Source organism: Prionailurus bengalensis, chromosome E1 (genome assembly GCF_016509475.1).
Source record: "Prionailurus bengalensis isolate Pbe53 chromosome E1, Fcat_Pben_1.1_paternal_pri, whole genome shotgun sequence".
NCBI lineage: Eukaryota > Metazoa > Chordata > Mammalia > Carnivora > Felidae > Prionailurus > Prionailurus bengalensis.
The window spans coordinates 55,640,980-55,665,273 of NC_057347.1; the positions used below are offsets into that span (position 1 = coordinate 55,640,980).

The 24,294-nt window shown below is 61.7% G+C and overlaps 1 protein-coding gene and 1 non-coding gene across 2 annotated transcripts; both read right to left on the reverse strand.

Moving 5' to 3' along the window:
• Positions 1–110: 110 nt before the first annotated feature.
• EVPL (envoplakin) lies at positions 111–18,112 on the reverse strand. The gene is made up of 22 exons (XM_043585599.1): positions 17,790–18,112; positions 14,694–14,793; positions 14,218–14,372; positions 13,984–14,110; positions 13,078–13,203; positions 12,808–12,846; positions 12,509–12,670; positions 12,308–12,415; positions 12,035–12,130; positions 10,934–11,059; positions 10,314–10,460; positions 9,933–10,087; positions 9,666–9,763; positions 9,181–9,353; positions 7,678–7,856; positions 7,442–7,580; positions 7,142–7,335; positions 6,548–6,698; positions 4,919–5,002; positions 4,705–4,815; positions 4,505–4,597; positions 111–3,819 (listed from the first exon to the last, which is right to left on the reverse strand). The coding sequence occupies exons 1-22, from the start codon at positions 17,885–17,887 to the stop codon at positions 373–375; spliced, it is 6,108 nt and encodes a 2,035-aa protein (XP_043441534.1). The 5' UTR covers positions 17,888–18,112; the 3' UTR covers positions 111–372.
• LOC122486286 lies at positions 6,845–6,989 on the reverse strand. Its single transcript, XR_006298124.1, has one exon. It is a non-coding gene; the product is annotated as a U4 spliceosomal RNA (small nuclear RNA).
• Positions 18,113–24,294: the final 6,182 nt, after the last annotated feature.

The window sequence follows — 24,294 nt, forward strand, 5'->3', positions numbered from 1 at the left end:
CATTCCCTTGGCCAGGCTGGCTGGATGGGTCTGCTTCCCACCTGGGAAGGACCCCAGCAACTCTCCCTTGTGCTTATGGCTCAGACAAATCCATCCTGCATTCCCAAATGTGAACTAGACGCGGGGAGAACTCATTTATTGGAAGCACCGGGGCAGGGAGGAGGGAGGAGAGACAGATGTGCCGATGGCTGGGTCTGGGGATGGGCTGGGCAGCCAAAGTTGGGGGAGGGGTCCCACACCGCAAACTTCCGAGTAATAGCACAGGTATCAGAGGAAGGACCCACCCGCTTGGATGAGGCTGTTCCCCGGGGCGAGGAGTGCACGGGTCCCACCCTCCCCCTCACACCCGCTCCCCGGGACCGCCTGGCCCCCTCAGCGCAGGGGCAGGGAGCGCAGTACTGACGGGGAGGCGGCACGGTAGCAGCGGTACCCCTCCAGGGCAGCTGGGAGCAGCAGCAGGCCGCTCAGGGGGTCTCTCCGGCAGCGCCCCATGGCCTCCTTATAGCTCATCCGCTCCTTGGAGATGGGGTCTGTCAAATCCTTCTCATAGCCGGACTCATCCTGCAGAAGCTGGGCCAGCTCCTCGCTGATCATTCCAGAGAGCACCGCCTGCGGGACCGGGATGCGGCCGGTCCTCTTGGGGTCGATGAGCCCCCCAGTCAGGTACTGCACCTGCAGGTGTGGGAGCACGCTCTCCTGGGGCATCCAGCCCTTCTGGACGGCCTCGCCCACCGACAGCCTCTTCTTGGTGACGGGATCCTCGATGCCCGTGAAGGCCTTCTGGGCGTTGAGCAGCCTCTGCGTGGAGGTGTTCTCGATCAGCCCCCGCTCCATAGCCTTGTGCACGGAGTAGCGCTCCCGGCTGAGGAGGTCTATGATGCCCCCCGTGGCCGCCTGGGCCTCCAGCAGCTTCTGCCCGGTGATGGGGTCCAGCATGTTCTTGGCCACTGCCGTCTTGATGGTGCATTTGTTGTCCGTGGTTGTGTCGTAGATGCCGGCGATGGGGAAGCTGTCATCGCCGAGTCCGAGAGAGAGGCTGGGAGAGAAGAAACCGGTGCCCTGGGGCGCTGGGGAGGCCAGGGGGGACTTGGAGATGATGGAGCCGATGGAGAGTGAGGAGCAGGGCTTGGTCTCCCCCGCCACGAGCAGAGCGAACTCGGAGATGGGGAGGCGGCCGTCCTTGTAGAGATGGTACTCTTCCTTGGAGATGCGCCGGCAGCGCAGGGCGGCCTCGATGGAGTACTGCTTCCCGCTCTTGCGGTCCAGGAGCACGGACTCCTCCCCGCAGGGGCCCGAGGTGGTGACCTCCTCCCAGTCACACTCGAGCTCCTGTAGCTGAAGGTACTGGCCTCGATCGATGATGCCCCTCTTGTAGGCCTCATATGGGGACATGTCCTTCCCCGTCTCCGGTTCCAGGATGGAGATCTTGGTGGAAAGGTTGGTCTCTCGCGTCTGGGTCTCCTGGTTGAGCTCCTCCCTGCTCACCTTGGCGTGGAGGTCCCGGAGGGTCCTCTCCTTCTCGTGGATCTGGTCCTTCTCACGGAGGATGGCCGCCTCGAGCTGCGAGAGCTCCTGGCCCCGCTGGGCGGCCTTCTGCCGCTCGCTCTCCGTCCTCTGGCTGAGCAGCTGCGCCTCCTCCTGCAGATGCAGCACCGTCTGCTGCTTCTGCTTCTCCAGCTCCCGCAGCTCCTGCTGCAGCTGCCTTCGCTCCTGGGCCGCCTGGTCCCGGCCCTTCTGCAGCTCGGCCTCCTCCCGGGCCCGCGTCTTCCTCAGCGCCTCGGCCTTGTCGATGCGCTCCCGCAGGTGCCGCACCTCCTCCTCCCGGCTCTGCCGGGCCGAGCGCTCCCGGTTGAGCGCCTCCCACGCCCGGGACCGCTCACCCTCCAGCACCCGGTCCCTCTCCACCCGGATTACCTCCTTGTAGATGGTCTTCTCTTGCGCTTTGGTTGTCTGGAGGACGTCGATCTGGACCCTCAGGTTCTTGCACTCCCGCTGCAGCCCCGTCACCCGGGCTCTCTCCTGGTCCAGGTCCTGCCGCAGGGCTTCTGTGGACTTCTCCAGGTCCGGGTCCTTCTCCAGCTTGACCACCTCCTCCATGATGATCTTCTCTTGCGGCACAGGAGGCCGCTCCTCGAGCTCCCGGATCTTCAGGGTCAGCCGCCGCAGCTCCCTCTCCGCGGCCAGCTTCTTGCCCCGGTCCTCCTGGAAGCCGAGCAGGCCCTCCCTCTCCTGCACGCCAGCCTGCAGCTGCTGGACTTCCCGCTCCAGCTGCCGCCGCCGGCCCGCCTCCTCGTCCAGGCTCCGGCTCAGCCGGCTGTGCTCCTCGCGGAGCTTCGGGTCCTTCCGGGTGACCACCACCTCCTGCACCACCACCTTCTCCTCGGGCCGCCTCCTCTCCAGCAGCAGGTACTTACTCTGCAGCTCGGAGACCGCGTCCTCGGCCGCCCGCCTCTTCTGCGCGGCTTCTCGCACCTCCTGGCGCAGCCGCTCGGCCTCCTTCTCCAGGACGGGCTCCTTCTCGTGGCGCACCACCTCCTTGTTCACCGTCCTGGTCTCCACCTTGGAGCGCTCCCGCTTCCACTCGTCGCGCTCCCCCCGCAGGCGGATGAGCTGCTCCTGGGCCCGCCCGCTGCCGTTGACCAGCTCGTTGAGCTGCGCCTTCAGGTGGTCGATTTCCCGCAGCACCTCGGGGCTCCTCTCGTGTTTCACCACCTCCTGCGTCACCTCCTTGTACTCCACCGCGGGCTTCTGGGCGCGCAGGGCCGCCAGGTCGGGCAGCAGCGCCGCCACCTCCTGCTCCGCGCGGCTCCTCTTGCCGGCGGTCTCCTGCAGCTGGGCCCTGAGCCTCGCCATCTCCTGCTGCGTCTCCGGAGCCACCTGGAAGGTCTCGTGGACGCGCTCCTGGAGCTCCACTTTGGGCCTCTGCTTCTCCGCCGCGCCGTGCCTTCCCCGCAGCTCCTCCAGCTCCCGCGCCAGGGTCGCGTTCTCGCTCCGGGTCTCCTCGAGGAGGCTCCTCAGCCTCGCCGCCTCTTCGAGAAGGCCCGGGTCCCGCTCCACCTTCTTCACCTCCTTCACGATCACCTTGGGCTCCACGGCGCCGATTGCCCGCTCCAGCTCTTCGAGACGAGCCCGCAGCTTGGCCACGGCCTCCTCGGCGCCCTTCCTCCGCACGGTGTCCTCTTCCAGCTGCAGCCTCAGGGCCTGGGCCGCCTTGAGCATCTCCAGGTCCTTCTCCACCTTGACCACCTCTTTCACCACAACCTTCTCCTTCACGTTCGGCTCCTTCTTCTCCAGGGCCAGCAGCTCCTTCTTGAGCTCCTCCAGCCGGACCGAGACGGTGGCGTTCTGTCCCCGCAGGTGCTGGATCTCGCGGCCGAGCTGGGCCGCCTGGCTGTCCAGGTCAGGGTCCCTCTCGATCTGGGTGACCTCCTTGGTCAGCAGGTGGGGCTGCATGGCCCTCCTCTTGCTCTCCAGCTGGACCACCTGCTGGGCCACTGCCTCCAGGTCCGCCTGCAGGCTGGCCCGCTTCTTGCCCTCATCCTCCACCTGGGACTTCACCCTGGACAGGTCGCTCTCCAGCTGGGGGTCCCGGTAGAACTCCACCACTTCCTTCTCTTCCAGCCTCTCCAAGGGCCGCTGGGTCCTCAGCTGCAGCAGCCGGTTCCTCTGTTCCTCCAGCTCGTGCTGCACCTGAGCTACCCGCTTCCTCTCCTCCTCCAGCTGGGACTTCAGGGCCTCGGAACCCTTCCCTGCTCGGGCGGGGCCCTCAGACCCCTGCCGTGCATCACGGGCCACCTGGATATCCTCACTGAGCTCCTTCTGCAGAGGGAGAGGAGGAGGCAAAGAGTCCTGGAGGGGAGGTGGGCTGGGGGGGGGGGGAGGGATGAGCCCCATTTCTATCACCCCCACTGCACCCTGAGATCAGAGACCCCTCCCTGCTTCCTGAGGCTTCTGGTAGGTTCCGGGAGCAGGAGTCGCAGACGTTGGACGCAGGATTTTGAGAGGACCCCTCAGCCCCACGATGCAAGGCAGTGTTCGGGAGGAATTTGCACCAGAATGTGCAAACGGGACAGGGTCTCCTTTCCAAGCCTCTGCCCCTCCCCTTCCAGCCAGGCTCCCGGGTGTGGGCCCACGCTCCTCTGGGGGTGTCGGTGTAGGAGAAAGTTGGCGAGTTCCTCAGCCAGACACCAAGAGCCATGGAAGGCTTCTGTCTCCCAGGGATGGAGACTTAGGTGGCCTCTTGCCCCTTGCGGCTGGTCCTGAGCTAAAGACTTCGTGGGGATCTTCTCCTGTCCCCACTGGCAGACTGCCCAGTGGCTAAGCTGTGACTACACTGAATGACATCTCCAGGGCCTGACTCTGAGACGGTTACCAGCCTGGAAGAGCCGCTGGGGAGAGAACCAGGGAAGGTAGAGAGCTGTACCCCTCAGGCCGCCGAGCCTGCCATGTCCGTGACCAGCCCAGGCTGCCTCGCACAGGGACGGAGTGGGCGCTGTCCCCGTACCTTCTCGAGCATCCTTCTGGCAAACTCCAGCTGGCGCAGCTGCTGCTGGCATGCAGCTGCCACCTCCGTGTAGGCCTTTGTCAAGTTCTTCTCCTAGAGACGGGGAGCAGGGAGGGAGAGGGAGGACAGGGTCAGCTCCAGCTGTAGAGCTGGCAGGGCTGGCGCCGAGGGACACTGAGCCTCGCCGGGTCCCATCGCACCTGGGCCTGGATGCTCTCCTGCAGGGGAGCTACTCGGGGTCTCTTGGGGGCTGACCCTGCCTGAGTGGTCTCCAGGGAGCAGCTGTAGGTATCTGCCTGCAACGCGTAGTCCTGAACAGGGAGGGAAGGACAATAGGCCGATGGTCAGTGGGGGAGACAGGGGATGGGAGAGCAGAGGACTGGCAGAGGGAGGGGAGATAAGTGAAGTGCTTACCTGGAGGGCTGCCTGCAGGTCCTGGGAGAGGCGGGACGCCATGGCCCTGTCCTGCTCTCGGCCCTGGATCTCCTGCTGTAGCCTCTGCCAGGGAGAAAGCGGGAGTCGAGGGAGGTCGGCAAACACCATTCAGCCAGGCCCTCCTCTGGGGCCTCAGGCAGCCAGCACGCTCCAGGGGCCGCAGGGGCAGGAGTTCACCTGGGAAACTGCCCTTTCCGGGAATTCTTCCTTCCTCTTTTTGGGAGAATCCCTTCCTTCTGCCCAGTGCCCCTCAGAGTCACGTTCTAGCCCAGGGGCCTTCACCCTGTGACCCACCTAGAGAGCTTGTTGAAACAGAGATTGAAGGCCCCCCTCCAGAGGTCATGACTGAGCAGAGCTGGGCTGGGGCCTGAGAATTTGCACACCTAACTGTCTCCATGATGCCGGTGCTCCAGGTCCAGGGACCTGAGGACCACTGCTCCATCTGAATCGTTCCTAACCTTGGCCGCCCCTTTTCTTCACTTGGGGAACTTTTTAAAAAGTGCTGATGTGGGGCACCCGGGTGGCTCGGCCAGTTAATTGTCTGACTCTTGATTTCGGCTCAGGTCATGCAGGATCTCACGGTTCGTGAGATCAAGCCCCGAGTCTGGCTCACGTGCTGTCTGCTTGAGATTCCCTCTCTCTGTTCTTCCTTCCATGCACACACGCAGGCTCTCTCTCTCCCTCAAAATAAATAAATGAACTTAAAACAACAACAAAAAAGTACCGACGTTCTGGTCCCGGCGATTCCAATTTAATCAGTCTGGAGTGGGGTTCTGGGACAGGGATGTTTTAAAAGCCCCCTGGGGGGCGCCTGGGTGGCGCAGTCGGTTGGGCGTCCGACTTCAGCCAGGTCACGATCTCGCGGTCCGTGAGTTCGAGCCCCGCGTCAGGCTCTGGGCTGATGGCTCAGAGCCTGGAGCCTGTTTCCGATTCTGTGTCTCCCTCTCTCTCTGCCCCTCCCCCGTTCATGCTCTGTCTCTCTCTGTCCCAAAAATAAAATGAACGTTGAAAAAAAAATTAAAAAAAATAAAAATAAAAATAAAAGCCCCCTGGGTGATTCTAATCTCCAGCCAGGTCTAAGAATCTCTGTCCCAAGCCACCTGCCCGACCTTATACCCCTTTGCTTTCTCCCTAGACACTGTCATTCCTCCTGCAGCCCCAGGCCCTTGTCTTCCAGACCACTTGCCCTGACCCCCCTGTGTCCTGCCAGGGGCTCCCACGGGGCTCTGGCTCTCCACCAGAGCCCTCGCCAGCAAGGTGGTCTGCAAGGCACTGGCCTCCCCCACCAGACGGGCTGTGCCCGTCGCCTCTGGTTCATTGCCAGTGCGTAGCAGGGGACTGGCAAGTAGGAGGAAGAGGATGAGGGAGGAGCTGGAACCCCCAGGAGCGTAAAGCTCGCTGCCCACCTCGTACCAGATGGCGCTGGGCTTGCCGTTTCTGTGGGCCAGGCGGAGCGAGTGTTTAGGGTGGGGGTGACCCCAGCAGGGGCCTGAGCTCTGAGGTCTCTTAGAACGCTGGCCACTAGGGGGCCACACGCACGCGGGCGGCTCTCCCCGTGGGGAGGGCCCCCAGAGAGGCTGGAGGTGGCCTGCGGTCCCAGCTCCTCACCTTCTGTGCCTGCAGCTTGTAGGCCACCTGGCTGGGCCCATCGCTGGGCCGCACCTGGTTGTGGGGCAGGTGCTCCAGCCAGAAGCTCAGGTTGTCCCTGCAGTTCTTGAACTGCTGGTAGGTGAGGCTGGCGTCCTGCAACATCTTCTCCCTGCAGTGGGAGGAGGAGGAGGCCCGGAGCAGAGGTGACAGCTACCCTCTGGGGACAGGTGAGGGGTGCACAGAGGAGACTGGTGGGTGCCTTCCTCCCTGGGACGGGTCAGAAGGCCCTATTGTGGGCCTATGCTGGAGCTGGGCATTCAGGGAAGGCCCAGACAGTCTCTGCCAGGGAGGTAGGCAGGCTCGCCCTGGGAGACGGGTGCTGTTATTATCCCATTTTAATTAGCAATAATCGCGCCTCGGATAAACCTCATTGGCTACGATACTGCCACTGCGCAAAGCTGGTTATTATCCCGTTTTAGAGTTGAGGAAACCCAGCCTCAGAGAGGTGAAGTCACCAGTCCAAGGTCACACAGCTCGGTGGCAGCAGCCACTGCTGTGCACTGAGGGGGGAGGAGGAGGCGCGCCTCGAGCCCTAACAGCCCAGCCACTCACCGCAGGTCCAGCTGGTCCCCCACAGCGTGGTAGCGATCGGTGAGGGCCCTCGCCTGGCGCTGCTGGTGAGGCAGATCTTGGCAGAACTCACAGAAGCTGTTCTGCAGGGTGCTGCACGCATGCTCGGTGGCCTTCAGCTCGCGGTGCAGCCCCAGCACGCAGGCCTGCTGTTCCAGCAGCTCCCTCCGCAGGCTCTGGGGAGGACGGGACATGGCGCCATGCACCCTCGTGGCTCCATGAGTCACCACGCCCACCCCCCCACCGCCCGCAAATGCTCGGCAAGGCCACCCGGCCCCTCACCTGCAGCTCGCTGACCCTCTCCTGCAGCGCGCCTGGGCTGGCAGGGAGAGGGGCCTCCTGTGCCACAGAAGATTCCAAGCCTCGGATGACCCTCTCCGTGTCCTGGATCTGCCGCTCCAGACCCAGGGCAGCTCTGGCTCTGTGTCAAGGGGGCCCCATGTCAGGAGCTCCCAGGGCCACACGCACCCCAATGGTTCCACCCAGCGGTCCCCCTTCCCAGTCCCCGGAGCACTCACTTCTCCCCGTAGAGGTTGCAGAGAACCTGAACATCACTGTACTTGTTCTTGACGCTGTTGAGGACCACAGGCAGGTGCAGGGCCACGGGGCCCACGGGATGGCCAGACAGAAATGCTTCACACTCCTGCTGGGCTGCCTCCTTCTCTGCTCCCAGGCTCTGCAGCCGCTGGGCTGTGCCCTGGGGCGGGGCGGGACAGGGTCAGAGGTCTCCTTCCAGAAGGGCCCACCCAACCCTGCCCACAAGGCCTCAGAGCATGGTGGGTATGAGCCTGGGCTGAGGCCAGCGATCAGGGATCAGTCCTGGCCCCCAGAATCCCCCTGTGGATGACCTTGGGCCTGTCAACCTCCCTGAGCCCCAGTGTCTTCATCTGCAGAAAGACTGATGGGAGGAGGCAGCACGACCCTGTGGGTGTCACTGCGCCATTCACAAAACGGTTCCCTGCCCGGTCGCCCAGGTCAGGCGGCAAAGCCCTAGCTCTGTCCACATGGGTTATTCTGTTCCTCCTCAGCCACTCACTGTCTACCTTCAGGCCTAAGTGCGCTTCCTAGGGCCCCCAGCACCCCTAACGTGGCAGACGTGGTGGGTTCAGGACTTGAGGACCCAGTTGGGGGCTGCCATGTCCCCATGCAGTCATAACTGGTGACTCAGGTGTAAAGGCCCAGCCCCCTGTCAGCCCCAGAGCCTCAGGCGGCGGGGGGATCTGTGTTGAGGCTGCATTCTGCCCCCTGCCCGCTCTGCCGTTCCCCCATGACGTCCCCTCGGAGTCAAGACCCAGTCTTCAACACCTCCCTCGCATCCTGTCCCAGCCCTGGAGCCCTCCTGTCCCCACCGGCCCTCTGAGCATCTCACACCTCCGGTACAAGGTGGAGTGGAGACCAGCTGTTTGCATGGGGACATGGGCCAACGAGATTCAAAAATTTAGAAACCAAACCCCAGCACTGTATTGAACAGAAACTGGTCGGCAAGGACATAACTCAAACTGCCACCCCTTTCCTCCCTGCCCTGTGGGGAGGGGCTGCTTTTACTGTTAGCGCTCAGAGGACTGTCCTTTTGTGATGGAGTTTACACACTGCAACCTCTCCTGGGGAGGCTCTCCCACCTGCCTCCAGGAGGAAGCCCAGGCATCCTTGCTGCTCTCGGGACCCTCGCTGGAACACCTCCCAGGTGCAGGGTCCAGGGCCTTTACCCTGGGCCCTGCCCTTCTAGAACCTTCCTTGGGCCTGACGTCATCCCTGGGACAACCAGATGCATGGGTATCACTGTGTCTGTTTTCAGTAGCGATGAAATCAGAGCCCAGAGAGGTTAAGTGATTTGCCAAGATCACAAAGCTGGTCAGCGGAGGAGCCACAGTGGGAGTCAGCTTGTCTTGAACCCTGGACTGTCCGCTCCCTGCCTCTGCCTTGGGTCCCTGCGGCTGCGCGCACACTCGCCTCACCTTTAGTTCGTGCGCCCCCAGGGGAGGGGTTGTTCTTATCCCTGTTGTCCTCGCTCATCCACCCACCTTGTGGCTTTGGATGCGGCCCTCCAGGTCCTCCAGTGGTGCCGTGCGGCTCAGTGGGGCCCGGGCCCAGGCCAGCACCTGCCTCTCTATTTGCCCTAGGTCTCCATCCAGTCGGGTCATCTGTGTCAGGAGCTTCTGGGCCTGTGGGTCTTCTGGGGCTGGGCCAGTGGGAGCTGGGGGCATAGAGTTCCTGTAAGGGTCCAGGGCCTACCTGCCCTCTGCCCATCTGCCTGAGGAGCTCTTCCCTGGTGCCCCCATAGCATCCTGTGTGGGGAAGGGAGGGAGGCGGGTGGGTAGGGCCTAACTGGGGGAAGGATCATGCTCCCTCAGGGCTTGCCAACCCAAGAGATGGAACCCCCCAGCAGAAGTCCCTAATCCAGGGTCCCCCCCTTCCCATCACAACCCCCCCCCGCCGACAGCGACCAAAGTAGGGATCTACTCCTTCTCTCCCAACAATCCCCAAGTCTCTGGCCAGCCCTCAGTACCCTGCTGGCCAGTCTGTAAGGGCTGTGTAGTGCTGGCCGTCAGGTGGCTCTGGACTGTGGCCAATTTCTGCTTCAGGGCCTGCAGCTCCGAGGCCAGCCTAGAACAAGGGGGAGATCAGAGAGGGACGTCTCTCCTCTCTCTCTGAACGCCCCCCCCCCGCAACTCCGCCCCAGGAGTCACTGCTCCAGGTGAAGGGCAAACACCACAGGACCTGGTCTGGGCCCACAGCCTGCCTCCTGCCCCCGAGTATCCCCAGGCGGACCCACTTGGAGGCCCTGGCCACGGCTTCAGGGTCCGGAGCCGGGATGCAGAAGCAGGCGGCTGGGGCACGTTTGGTCTCCCCACCTGGGCCTTGCACGACCCAGGTGTACTGGTCGGTGTTGTCCATCAACACATACCGCTCACCCCGCAGCAGCTGCACCTGGGGGACAGGGCAGGTGGGGCTCGTGTTGGCTCAGGGGCAGGGGGACCTGAGGCCAAGATGGAGTCGGGGCTGGGTACACGAGCTGGGGTGGGGGCAGAGACAGGCCACAGGCAGAGCAGGGCTTGGAGGACAGAGGGCTGGGGCAGGGTGGGGATGGGTGGGAGCGGAGGCAATGGTGGGACTGGAGGAGGCAGGGCTGCGGCTGGGCGGGCAGAGCCTGTACTTCTTCTGAGTCCCAGTCGCAGATGCTGTCCACGTGCAGAGGCTGCTGGGGGGGGTTCCTGCGCTGCTGCAGAGGGGCCACCTGATGGCTCCGCCGCTGCAAGTCCCCAACGGTCTTCTCAGCGACAGCCAGCTGCTTCTTCTCTGCCTGTGGGGTCCCAGGCTGCACTTGAGGCCTGCCCCGTACTGCCCACCCCCACCATGAGAGCCAAGGGGCCTTCATGAAGACAGGGTCTCTAAGTCAGCAATGTAAAATGATGCCCTCCAAGGGGCCCAGGATCCTGGGGTCTGCTGGTTGGGGTGGGGCGGGGCGGGGTGGGGGGCTGCTCAGCGTCACCCAGGCCTCTAGAGTAGGGGCTGGGGGGGGCGGGGGGGGGGCGGCGCACAGATCTCTCCCAGGCGGTCTCTGCCGCATTGCAGGTGAGGAAACTGAGGCCCAGAGGTGGAAAGGGCTTGCTGGTAACAGACCAGCCCCTTCCTACTAGAGCAGACCGCCTTCTCCTCCCCACCCAGGGTGGGCTCAGGACGGGCATAAGTCCCCGGAGAAGGGTGAGACCTAGACGCAAGGGCCAGCCCCATCCCCTGGAGCGGGGTGCAGGTGGTCTGGTGGGGCTCGCTCACCTCCAGCTGTTGTAGCAGCTCTGTGGGGGCGCCAGGGGGCCCCCCAGGGGCAGGGCTGTACTGGGTGTCCAGGCTGGAGTTCAGCTTTGCCAGGGTTTGGCTGACGGAGTCGGCCTCTTCCTGGAACTGAGGTCGTGGGTGGTCAGGGGGAGAGCTCTGCCCACCAACCCTGCACTGGCCCCTGCACCGGCCCCTGCACCGTCGGCCTTTCTACCCAGGCCGTGCGGCTTTTTTAACCGGAGTGTTCTGCAAATGGGCGTTTCTGGCTCACTGGGCTTGTTTCGGGGTTATGAAACACCGTGGCTTCTGTGCTTCCTGCCCAGATGGAGTGGGGCTCTCCTGCTTACTCCAGTACCTGGTGTCGTCCTGGCTGGAACCTGGGGTGGGTGCCCCCAAGTGGAAGCTAGGAGTGTGCTTTACAAAGAAACTCCTGGGGGCACCTGGGTGCCTCTGTCGATTAAGCATCCGACTCTTGACTCCGGCTCAGGCCGTGATCTCACGGTTCGTGGGATCGAGCCCCGCTTCGGGCTCTGCACTCCCATCACGGAGCCTGCTTGGGATTCTCTCTTTCTCTCTCTCTCTCTCTCTGCCCCCCTCCCACTCATGCATGCTTGCTCTCTCTCTCTCAAAATAAGTAAACTTAAAAAAAAAAAAAGAAAAGAAACATCCTGCAGTTGGGTGATATTGTGGAATTCTTGTCCGTGTGATAATGGTATGGCAGTTACGTAGGAAAACATTTTTAAAAAGGAAGGAAAACCCCTTTGGCTTATGTCCCTCTTGAAGTATATGAAACATCACTTGTGATTTATGCAGAAGAGTAAGATTTTAACTAATTTATTTAGCTTGCCTTTGAGAACCAACCCCTTCCCCACCCCCCGGCCCCCAGGAGCCACCTCGCCCTGTTGTGAATGTTTGCGTGACCTCGTTTTCCCTCTGGGACCCAGTCACGATGACACAGCTCCGCCGTTTTTATGAGGTGCCTTGTCTCCCTCCGTGTGAGCGTGTCCTGTGGCGTTCTCCAGGCACCTCTGCGCCCAGGGCCCCGGTGGCCGCCCGCCCCTGTCTCCTCCGGCCCCCACCCAGCCCCGCGCACCGGCTCACCTGGCGATACGTCTCCACATGCTGCAGCTGGCTCTCCTGGCAAATGCACAGGTTCAGAAAGTTCTGCCACGCCATCTTCAGGGCCTCCTGGTGGGTCTGGGGACAGCAACACCCAGCCCTCGGACCGCGCCCGCCGCGCCCTGTGCCCCCATCCACTGCCCGCCCGGCCGGCCCCACCCTGGGCCGCGTCTCCCTCTCCCCAGCCTCCCTGGGGAGCCCCCGGATTGAGGGAGCGGGCGGCCCTGAGACCACGGCAGCCTCTGTCCCTCGCACCTGGATGGGCCCCACAGCCGGGTGCCCCAGCTCCACCATGCGCTCCCCGTCGTCCTCTAGCTGGTTCACGCTCTGCTCCTGGCTCAGCAGCTCGTGCTGCTTGAAGTGCTGGGGGAAGAGTCCGGAGCATCAGTGACGGGGGGAGGACGGGACGGGATGTCCGCGTGCCCCCCTCCCCCAGCCCCCCACTCTGCCGCCGACCTCGTACTCCCGCCGCACGCCCTCGGGGTCCGCCATGAGGTCGCTCCAGTCCTGCTGCAGGATGCCCTGCTGCTGCTGGGCCAGGGTGTTCAGCTGGCGCGTGCAGCCCTGCAGGTGCGTGTACAGGCTGCCCAGGCTCTGCCTGCGCCACGAGGCCGCCTTCTGTGCTCCGCGGGACGTGGCGGGGGAAGGGGGGTAGCAAGGGGCGCCGTCAGGCTGTGCCTGGAAACGCTGGCCCCGGGAAGGGTGCAGGGGGCCAGGCCCAGCCCTCTCCCTGTCCACCCAGCCCTTCCGCTCACCAGGAGGTCCCGGTATTGGCTCTGGATGGTAGCTGCGTCCTGCTTCACCAAGGGGGGAGACAGAGCAGGCTCAGCAAGAGGCGGCATGCAGGGGAGATTGTACCCCTTGTCCTGGGCCCACTGTGCCCCCCCCCACCTCCATCCCTTGCCCCAGAGGGCCCGCCAGGCCACTTAGGCTAGGATGGGAGAAAAGGGAGGGGAGGGGAGGGGAGGGGAGGGGAGGGGAGGGGAGGGGAGGGGAGGGGCCAGGCAGGGATGTACATCCCCCACCTGCCCGATGAGGTTCCGCAGCTGCTGCCCGTAGGCCTCGATCTCCTTCTGCAGGATGTTGTGCTCGGCAATCTGCTCTTCCAGCTGGGCCATGCCGGGCCCGTACCGGCCCTCGCGCACCTGCTTCTGCAGAAGGAGCTGGGGGTTCAGCTCAGCCGCAGGGCGCCAGCCCTCCCACGCCCTCCCCGCGTCCCCGTGCAGAGGAGCGGAGTCGGTCGTTTGGGCAGAGGGTGGACAGGCCCGCAGAGCAGCCCAGGTGAACGGCAGGCAGCTCACCCCGGGGGACATGCTGCCCTCTGGTGGCCCTGGCTGAGCGTCATCACGACTGCAGTCCCTGATGCCTACTGGTCCCCAGAATGCAGAGCTCGGCCGCTAAAATGTCTTCCTGCCCCTGCCTGCCTCCTTACCTGCCCTGGCCTCGGTACCTCCCGCCTACCCACCTGTCGCTAGGCTCTGGGACCCTGCGACACCTGCGACACCCGTGCCCTCCCCACTGTCCCTTCATTGTCATCAGGCACCGTTGTGTTGTGATATCAAGGCACGGTTCCCCACCCAATGCTCAGGGTGACACGCCCATGACCTGGCTCTGCCTGCCTCCCCAGAAGACCCCGCTTCCCACCCCACCCCAGGCTGGAGCCTCCCTTTCTTCTTTCTGGGATGTCCTCTCACCATTTCACCCCAACCTAACTGAACCGTCCCACCTCTTCACACACCCCTTCCTGCAGGAAGCCTCCCCTGGCTGTGCACGGTCCCCTGCGAGCTCTCCCTTCCCAGACCCTCCCAGGTGCAAGCACTCAGCAGGCCCCCCCACCGCCCCCCGATGACACAGAGCTCTGTGATTTCCGGTTGGGTCAGCTGTGATTTTGAGCTCCCTGAGGTGTCTCCGACATTGGGGATGACCCTGACCTGTTTCTGCTCCAGCACCCGTGCCCAGTCTACTCTGGGCCCCACGGCGGGGGGCAGCACCATCTTCTCGTACAGGGCGCGGTACTCGGCACACGCCTGGGTCACCCGCTCGTGCAGCTGCTTGATGCTAAGAAGGAGGGGGGCCGGCAGGTCAGGGCTGGGCCTGGGGCTCCCCTGGAGCCCCGACGCTTCCGTTCTCCAGCCCCGGCCCCGGCTGCCAGCCACCCCACTCACTCCTTCTCGATCTCCTCGGCCTGCGGGTGCTTGAGCCGCCGGGCCTTGTCCACGTCCAAGAAGAGGTCCTTCAGCAGCACCTCGGCCTCCTTCAGGCTGCGGCCCACCTCCTGCCGGTGCTTCAGGGCCTGGTCCTGCTCGCCGTGCACTCGGTCCTGCGGGCGTGGGACCACATCCTGGCTGCCCATCACCACCCCTGCCCCGAGCCCCACTCTCGCATTCCCATCTGCCGACCTCAGTGCCCACACCAGCGGAGGGCCAGGCCCAGGGCATCTGTGGGGCAGGTGCAGAGACTTGGGGGAGCCCCTTTGACCCTCCCAAGTTGGAAGGCCAACAGAGAAACAGAGCGGAGCCCTCTCTCCCACTGTGTTTGGGGAACGACCAGAGAAGGCCAAGGGTGGTCTGTCCCACCTTCACCGCCTGCACTCCAGATGCTCCAGGGAGCCTCCCTTGCCCCCTCACCCCTGCGGCCTTACCTGCTGCAGTTTCTTCTGGGTCTCCAGGATGTCCCTCTCCACCTGGTCAGCATTGGCCTGCATGCGGGAGATGAGCAGGGCCAGCTCCTGGGTGGCAGCCCTGGGGTGGGGTGGGGACAGAGAGCAGCCTGGTTGGAAAAGAGCCACCTGCATGGGGTCCACCTGTGTGGGGTCCCCTGTGTCCCTCGGACCTGTTCTTCTCTGCAGCCAGGCTCTCTGCCCAGAAGGGCGGCTTCCAAGATGTGGGGTCTCTGGTCTCTCTCTGCAGGAGGTTCTGGGAGATTCCCAGTCCTGAAGGTCGGAGAGCACTGTCCCCACATGAGGGTTCAGAGAATGGGGGTCTCCAATGTGTCTGGCACAAGGGAGCAGGCCACCATCACCGTCCTGGCAGTGAGTTCCTAACCCCACCCAGCTCCCTGCCTCTCACTTGGGAGTGAATCATGCCTCAGCCGCTAAGGCCCGAGACAGCATGGCTGGGCTTTGGGAGGGGCAGTGGGCTGGCTGGGGGTAGGGGAGCGGCGGCATGTCCCCCACCCCAACCTCCTCCCACCCCAGCCCTGTCTCCCCCTCACACCCTGGGCTTTGCCTATGCCCAGGCTAATAACCATCTGGAGGAGCCACACAGCACTGGGGCAGGGGGAGGCATAGAGATTGTGCGGACACTTCAACATCCCCAGATTAAGGGGATTTAAGCCTAGATTAGGACCTGACTTGCTCTAGGTCTCACAGCAAGGAGCAGAGTATAAGCCTGATCTGGCTCCCCAGAGTCCTTTGCACCGGGCACTTGCTGTGTGCCTGAGCTCACGCTCTGCGACCTAGAGGGTCAAGCAAACCTAGTAAAAGGTAGAGTCGTCCAAGCCTCATAAGCACAGCACCCTGTGAGGTCACGGCCCTGGGGAAGGGGAAGGCTTCAGGGAGCTGGGCCTTGAATTAGGGATCAAAGGATGAACCCCCACCCCTGGTTGCCCCAACAGAGGGATGGTGCCAGAAAGAACTCTGGGCAGGGGCAGCTGGGTGGCTCATTTGGCTAAGCATCCAACTCTTTCAAAAAAAAAAAAAAAGTTAATGTTTATTTTTGAGAGAGAGAGAGAGAGTGAATGGGGTAGGGGCAGAGAAAGAGGGAGACACAGAATCCAGAGCAGGCTCCAGGCTCCGAGCTGTCAGCACAGAGCCTGACGCGGGGCTCGAACCCACGAACCGTGAGATCATGACCCGAGCCAAAGTTGGACGCTTAACCAACTGGGCCACCCAAGCACCCCTAGTATCCAACTCTTGATTTTGGCTCAGGTCATGATCTCACGGTTCAGTTCCTAAGATTGAGCCCCGAGTTGGGCTCTGCACTGATCTCAAAGAACCTGCTTGGGATTCTCTCTCTCTGCCTCTCCCCTGCTCACGAGTGCTCTCTCTCAAAATAAACATTTTTATTTTTTTTTAATTTTTTTCAATGTTTTTATTTATTTTTGGGACAGAGAGAGACAGAGCATGAACGGGGGAGGGGCAGAGAGAGAGGGAGACACAGAATCGGAAACAGGCTCCAGGCTCCGAGCCATCAGCCCAGAGCCCGACGCGGGGCTCGAACCCACGGACCGCGAGATCGTGACCTGGCTGAAGTCGGACGCTTAACCGACTGCGCCACCCAGGCGCCCCAAACATTTTTAAAAAATGAAAGAACTGTGGACCAAACAGCCTGGGTATGATCACTTTCCAGAGCTATACTGCTGTGTGGCTTTGGGCAAGTTGCTTAAACTCTCTGTGCCCGAAGTGCCTCGTTTGTAAAGTGGGGCTTCGATACTATCTACATCACAGTGTTTCTGTGTTAGGAGGATGAATCCATCTGAAGCAGCCAGTGCGCAGCCTGTGTAGTCGGCATCCAGCTAGGTCTTATTCCACTAGAATATAGGCACCACAAAGTTAAGGACCTGTTGGTTCTGTGTAAGGTGGCATCCTCAGTGCCTAGAACAGTCCTGGCACACAGTAGGTGCTCAATAAACGTGTCAAAGGACTAGACTGCACATGAGGGGAACAATGAGCCCTGTGTGGGGCGACTGTAGCCAGAGCCAACTGAGCTGTGTAGACAGAGCCGCCAGCTGCCCCAGGCTAGGAAAGGGCTGCCCGGGAGCCTGGCTGGGGACAGGGGGCTGTGGGTCCTGCCTGAGCCCCGGGTCACCTGTCTTCAGGCCTGACCTCCTGGGAGGGCTGCTCCCATCGGGAGGAGCACACTCCACCCTGGGCAGGGCCCAGGAGCCCCAAAGGACAGGTCACTGCAGTGAGAGTCCTAACTGCCGTCTTTCCTGTCTGCCCAGAAGCCCAGCCTCAGTGTCATCACCCTGATCCCTATCAGGGTAATGAGCCTTTCATCTCCACTCCCATCTGCCACCTCCACCCTGCAGAGGGGGCTGACAGCCAGTGAGAGGAAAGAACGAGAAGGGAGCAGCCAAGTCTGTCTGCGGACCGCGGGGCTGTCGAGAGGCAGGCCGGGCCGGGCAGGGCAGGGAGCTGGGGCAGCAGAGGGAGGCTCTGAGGATGTCCCGGGCCTTCTGGCCCTCCCCTTTCCCTGCGGCACCCTCTCCTCACACCCCAACACTGTAACAAAACTCAAGGCCCCAGGTGAGAGCCTGGAGAGGAAAGCTACAGCTTGGACCCAGCAGCACAACAGCCCCGCCTCCCTGCGCCAGGCACCCAGCCTCCCTTCTCCGCCTCCGTCCCTCTGCCCACCCTGTACCCAGGTTCCAAGGGTCAGCCCAGCCCAAGCAGAGCCGTGAGGGCAGAGCCACGGACAGGGAGCCAGGCACTCCCGTCTCCCAGCACCCCCGGGGGCCCTCCTCATCCATCGTGTCTCCTGCAGAGCACCCCAGCCGTGGCCCTCAGGCCCCTTGGAGAATGTGGGAGCCCCAGGCCGTCCCTGGCCTCCTGCTAGGACTGGAGCTGTCTGGGCAAGGGAGAGAGTCCACCCCCGGGGCCCTTTGGCCTCGGGACGCTAAATGCCAGCACTGGGCTGGTCCTGAGCTCCAGGCGGGCTGCCATTTGCAGGTGGAAATGGGATCACCTGGGCCGGGCACCACCCCGCTCCAGCCCGCTGCCCCGGGCCCCACTTACCGGCTGTGCTTGCTGGGGGAGCCCTTGGGAGAGCCCTTGGCCGGGGAGCCCTTAGGGGACCCCTTTCCCTGGGAGCCTTTGTTCAGACCCTTGAACATGGTTGTAAAGGCAGGTGCCGCTCAGGCGGGGCTCGGCCGGTGCAGGCGGGTGGCAGGCAGCGGGCGTGTGTCCTCGCTGGCTGCTCAGCTGGGCTCTGGCGAGGTGGGGTGGCCAGGCACCGAGAAGGCAGTTTCTGGGAGGCCCCTCCCCGCAGGTGAGGCGGCGAGCGGGCGCCGGCCGGGGCTGCCACGCATGCACCCACACTGCCCACACTCAGCTGCTCCTGCACAACCAGTTTGGGAGGAAGAGGCACAGCCCAGAGGGCGGGGCGCCCGAGCCTGCCTGACTCCCAGAGAAGGTTTGGACTTGTTACACCCACACGCCCAGAGGGAAGCGGCAGAGATCGCATCCAGGCAGGCGGGGAAATAGCCGGGCCCAGGAGGGACAGGGTTGCGGACAGACAGAGGTTCGCGCATGCTCAAAGACAGAAGCCCGGCCTCACAGCTCAGGCTGGGGGTTGATAAACACCTCCAGGCAATACAGGGCACCTGGCTATCGGGCTATCGGGCACGCCCCACCCACAGCTCTTACCCCACCGGCCGGGGGCGGCTGGCCTCTGCTCTGTGCTCTCCACCACCATGATGGGGCAGCCAGGGGGCATTCACCCCAGACAACTGGCGCAAGGTACATTTTTAAAAGCGGGCACCACCCAGTTGGCTCCCCAGAGGACACCCCACAGTCCCGCTGCCCGGTCTTCCCGGCTGGCTCAGTGTCATCCTGTCTGTCCGTGGCCCTGGGGCCAGATGCAGTAGGACATAACATCGCTGGGATCCTCCAAAGAGTCCGAGACCAGCTCCAGAGGGGCTGGGGCGCCCCTCCCCCAAGAACCCCCAGCATTAGCCTTCAGGTGCTGTTGAGCCTAGGGTCCGGCTGAGCCCCTTGGGAAGCTACTAGACCTGGGTTTTCCTGACTACCTCTCCTCACCTGGTCCCCCAGAAGTGGTCCCTGGTGGCTTTTTCTCCAGACAGGTGGAGTGGCGGACAGCCGTACCAGTTTCGTGGCCTCTTCCTCACACTGAGTGCCAGGGAGGCCATCTCGGTGGCCGCCTTCTCCCACGGTGCCCCCTCTATTGCCAGCCACTCATTTCACTGGCCCGCCGAGAAGAACCCTTCCGTGGCTCTAGAGCCACTCCCTGGAACCATTACAGTTTCGGTGGAGGAAGGGCTGGGGCAGTAGCAAAAGGGAGGGAGGCAGTCGTGCTGGGTTTGGAGGCCTGGGACCTCCCGGCAGGCCCAGCTGAGGGCAGAAAACACCCAGAGAAGAAAGAAGGATCCCTCCGACTGGAGACGGCAGGGACAGAGCTGAGACCGCCCGTGTGCGCCGGGAGGACAAAAAAGGTTTGAGTCCCTTTGGGCAGCATCTCATGGACAAGCCACCGAACTTGGTCCTGGGGAGGGGACACAGCAGTCACCCATCCTGGAGGGGCAGGGGCTGAGGGGGGGCAGCAGGGGTGGGGAGGGCACCAAGGAGCCTTGACAGAGCAAGTAGCAGTAGGGGAGCAGAGTGGTCTGCAAAGTCCTGTTCCCAGTTGAACGTGATGGTGAGCGGAGCCAAGGATGGAAGGCCAGGCCCAGAGGGCACGTGGCCCCCGCCGCCCCAGCCCTCCCTCCCTGTTATTGCAGGGTGACAATTTTCTTCTAACCACAACTAGCAATCAACCGTTCTCAGAAAAGGGCCATTGTTTAAATGACTGCAAGGTCCAGCAGCCAGCCCTGAATGCCAACTTCGCGTATCCAACCAGAGAGCTCACTTCCTTATCTTCGAGATGGGGCAAGTGGCGGCAGCCCCTGGGAGAGCCGAGACAGGAAGGCTGCCTTCCCGAGAGCTCCAAGTCTCTTCCTGGGAGGTGGTGGGCAATGGAGGGAGGGGGCAGGGAGAAAAGAGGTCTAGACTCCAGCCCTGGGAACAGCTGGGGCCAGGGGAGGGCCCCTTAACCGTGGACAGGGGAGAGGGAAGCAGACCCCGGCTGGAGAAGGCAGGAGGCGGAGATTTGGAACATTTGAGCTTGGTCTCCTGTCTGCAGAAGCTCTCCCGGAAATAAACAAGCGCCACAGGAGGCCTGCACACGCCCCAGCGATTAAGGCTAACTGATTCACTGCAAGAAAACCAAGAGGTGAATTCCTGGCGTGACTGTCTAATGCCGAGTCAAATCAGCACCCAGCTCCCCAGACGGGGGCTGACACGCAGGCAGGAACAGCCTGATCTCGGAGATGTTCCTAGTCAGATGGCAGTGATCCTGACCCCCAAGACTAAAAGCACAGGAGAAAGGGAAGGGACAAAGAAAGAAAAGAAGTAGGGCTTTAAATATGTGAGCAAGCCAAGTGTCACTGAGAAGGCCGGGATGGGACAGAGCCTCCATGGAGACCTGTACCGTCCCACACGGCAGCCACTTGATTTCAAAGACTCAGTATGAAAAGATGTAAAATATCTCATTTTTTTTATATTGATTAAAGTCAAAATATTTTGGATACCCTGTGTTAAATGAAATGCATTAAAAAAATAGTTTTATGGGTTGCTTTTCACTTCGCTTTTAATGTGCGTTTCCCGAAAACTTAAAATTACAGATGTGGCTTGCATTTGTGGCTCACGGTAAGTTGACCCTTGAACAATGTGGGGGGTGCAGGGTGCCAGCCCCCCGTTAAGTTGAAAATCTCTGCATGACTTTTGACACCCCCCAAACTTAACTACTAACAACCTACTGTTGACTGCAAGTCTTACTGGTAACACCAATGGTCGATTAGCCCAGATTTTATATGTGATGTGTATTATATAGTCTCACAATGAAGAAAGCTGGAGAAGAAATATTAAGAAAGTCTTTAGGAAGAGAAAATCTGTTTATAGTACTGGACTGCATTTATTTTCTTTAAAAAAAATTTTTTTTTAACGTTTATTTTTGAGACAGAGAGAGACAGAGCATGAACGGGGGAGGGGCAGAGAGAGAGGGAGACACAGAATCGGAAGCAGGCTCCAGGCTCCGAGCCATCAGCCCAGAGCCCGATGCGGGGCTCGAACTCACGGACCGTGAGATCGTGACCTGAGCTGAAGTCGGAGGCTCAACCGACTGAGCCACCCAGGCGCCCCTGGACTGCATTTATTAAAAAAAAAAAAAAAAAAAAAAGCCCCAAATAAGTTGGCCTGCACAGTACACACCCATCTTTTTCAGGGGCCACCTGTACAATTCTACCAAACAGCTCTGACCTGGAAGCTGGACAGGGCGTCCCAACTTTCAGGCTTCCCAGGCCTGGCCCCTGCCACATCTCCTTCTGCAGCAGGCCGGCCGAGCTCCACCTGGCTCCTTGTCCTACCCCCAGGGCCTCCCCTCGCCTGGAGCTTGCGTCCTCCTCTGTGGCGTGAGCAGCTGAGGTGGACTAGTCCAAGGTCTCCCCCCAGCACTGTGCCAGCTACGACTTCAAGCGGTAGCTGCTTGCATCCCCCAGCCTGGAGCACGCAGGCCGAGTGACGTGGGCCACTCGCAGCTCGTGGGGCCGGAGCCCAGAGCAGGGCTGATCAGAACTGAAAGCCGCCCAGGTCCCAGTTCCAAGGCCGCCATGCACGCACGCAGCTGGGCAACAGGGTGGCAGCTGGGACCGTGTGCCAGGGCTTATGCGCCGCCCCCCCCCCCCCCCCCCCGGGCTCCTGCAGAGAGGGGCATTCTTCTCCCTGCTGAAGCAGATGGTGGCAATTGCTGACTTTGCCCCGGGAGCCATCACCTGCCAAACTCCCGTGTGGCCCTCGATCAGGCCAGACTTGCATCTCTGCAAATTGCCCTGTTTGAACAGAAGCTCTGCCACCAGGCCCGTGGAGCCGAGCTGACTGATAAGCTCTCCCGCCTCACGCTTCCTTGGCCCGCTGAGGAGCGAAGGTGCCTCCACCAGCTGGGCCTGGAGAGGTGAGGGCTGCCGGGGCAGGGCATTAGGGATGAGCCTCTCTCTGCCTGCAGGCGCCAGGGGAGGCAGACCTGTGGGCCCCAGAACCCAACAAGCCTGGAGGTCAGCCTGGAGACAAGCAGAAGGTGACCACGGCTGCCTAAGAGCAGAACAGGAGGAAAAGGAGCTCTTCCTTTTGGGCCTTTTACAGGAAGAGTCTAGCAATTCAAACCAGCCAACAAGCGAACCCCACCTATCGCGAGATTAGGGCCCCCCATACTGGATGGCGAGACAGAGAGTACAGGGTGACCTCAGGAGTCCTCAAGTCCCAAGTTGGCCTGAGAGGACAAGGTCAAGGCGGCCTTCTGATGTCTGTTCCCCTCTAGGAGTGACTTCCCTTCCCTAGCCTTGGGCCACAGAGGCCGGCCCAGTCCAGGTGCTGGACCAGTGCTGGGACGGCCCTGCCTCTGGGCCGCAGTGAAGCCTGCTATTGCACAAGCAACCCCTATGTTCCAGGAAGTTCCAGAAGTCTGCAGCTGCCCACTGTCACCCAGGAACTGCTGGGCCTCCAGGTCTCCCAGGGTGCCCAAGGGCTCCGGGCTGCCACCTTGAAGACCTGCGGCCCACCTGTGAAGTTCAGGTCTGGTGGAGGCGGCGAACCTGCACGGAGCCCCGGGCACTGGCCTGAGGAAGGACGAGGTTTACAGAACAAAACCGAAAGAGCTAGCAACAGTCTTCACAGCTGAGGAGCAGCCCTTCCTAATTAGTCTTCCCTGCCAGGAAATTGGAAGCACACAGGACAGGCAGCTCTGTGGACTCGGCTGGTTGTCCTGGTGACACCGTTTAGACCCAGCAGGGCCCAGCTCTGGAGGGAGGGCGGCAGAGAAAGGCCGTGGGGTGCGCTGAGGGAAGCCCACCCCGGCCAACTCCCTGCACGGCAGCCCCGCTTCCTGGACCCGGGGTTCACACTGTCCCAGGAGAGAGCCGCTTGCTGTTGGGCTACAGTGAGAAGAGACTTCTATGAACGGGTCCTAGCTGGGCAGGAGCTCCTCCCGCCAGGCCCCAGGTCAGAGCCCCGAAGGGGCACAGGTGCCAACGGGCTACAGGCAGCACTGGAGGGAGAAGCACGTGTTCTAATGCCAGCTGCGTCCACAGAGGAGCGAAGGGAGGGAAATTCCTCTCTGTCAAGTGGCTGTTGGGTACTAAGCCCTGTGCCTGCTGTCCTTCTCCATTAGAGACAGACGCCCCTCTTTTACAGGTGAGGACCTCCACACCCTCTCCACTCCACACGCGAGCCAGAGCGAGCTACCACCGCCAGCTTTCGGGGACCGGTTACCTGTCTGCCTCCTGCCAGATGTGGCTCTTTTCCACGTGTGAGGAGTCCTTCAACCACAGACTGAGCATGAGGACACACAGTGACAGTTAATGGAGGTGGAAAGAAAGGGGACCACAGAAGCCGGGCTCCCCCTCCAACACAACGCAGAGGGTGCGGCCGGGAGGAAAGCGGAGCCCCGCCTGCTTGGGGTTTTCTGCAGGTCCTGGCACCTGCCCAGAGCAGCTCGCCGGACGGACGGACGGGCTCTGATAGGGCCGTGGAGGCTGTCACAGTCCCGCCTTAAAGCAAAACTAAAAATCAAACCTTAGATCCTGAGATCAGTCCCTTAACAGTTCGAAATTGAAAAGGTCAGACAAAAGGTTCTCGGGAACATTCCATCGGTATTCATCATCCGAGATCCTATTTCCTCCAACTCCTACCAACTGGTAACCCCACTAACATTGCAGAGCGCTCACCGTGCTGGGTGGTGCTTGCCGCCGGGCCCGTCCTGCCCGTGCCCCGTGCAGGCTCCCTAACACCTGGTAGACCCACGGGCTAGATTCTTCCAGCTGGGGCTGTCAGGATGCAGGCAGCTTCCAATTTCTCTCTCGGCTTTGGAACATCGATAAATTTTACAGCTAAACCTGGTTTCCGTCTCTTCCGTAGCAACAAGTGTCTTAAAAATAAAACTAAAACCAACACATGTTTTTCCGATCTTTGGACATTTTCCTAGGCCTCTGAAGGTTCCAAGCTTGTGAAGGCTGTGGATGGCCATGTGCTGTTTAGAATTCCGCCATCAGCTAGCTTTTGGTACGAATGATGCCAGATGAGCCAAATCGGCATCACAGCATCACAGTGGCCAGGCGGAGCACAGCCCCTCCCGGGAAGTCCCAGGAGTCCATCGTCCTCTCCTAGAGGGGGTGAGGCCACCGTGGGGGGAGGGGTGCACTGCCACCACAGGCTGTCACCTCAGGGCCATGGTCAAAGGCTCAGGATGCCACCAGGAGATGGGACCCAGCCTGGCAGTGTTTCATTTCCAACAGGGAATCCAAGAATTCTCAGCTTAATGTAAAACCAGAGAGGCCCAGTACCCCAGAACAATCACAAGAAAGGAGGAAAAAACGTAGGAAACTGGTAAGGCAGGGCTTGTCTGACCCCAGGTGTCTCAACGCTCCTTTTTTCCAAACAGGACCAACAGATTCACGGGCAACAAACTTGGCCAAAT

Excerpts from the sequence above, each read along its gene's own strand:
- EVPL (XM_043585599.1), bottom strand. The coding sequence starts at position 17,887 with ATGTTCAAGGGTCTGAACAAAGGCTCCCAGGGAAAGGGGTCCCCTAAG. Across the intron at positions 14,373-14,693 it reads CCCAGAAGAAACTGCAGCAG|GACCGAGTGCACGGCGAGCA; the intron begins GTAAGGCCGCAG and ends CCACGCCCGCAG. Across the intron at positions 12,416-12,508 it reads GCGTGCGGCGGGAGTACGAG|CACTTCAAGCAGCACGAGCT; the intron begins GTCGGCGGCAGA and ends CTCTTCCCCCAG.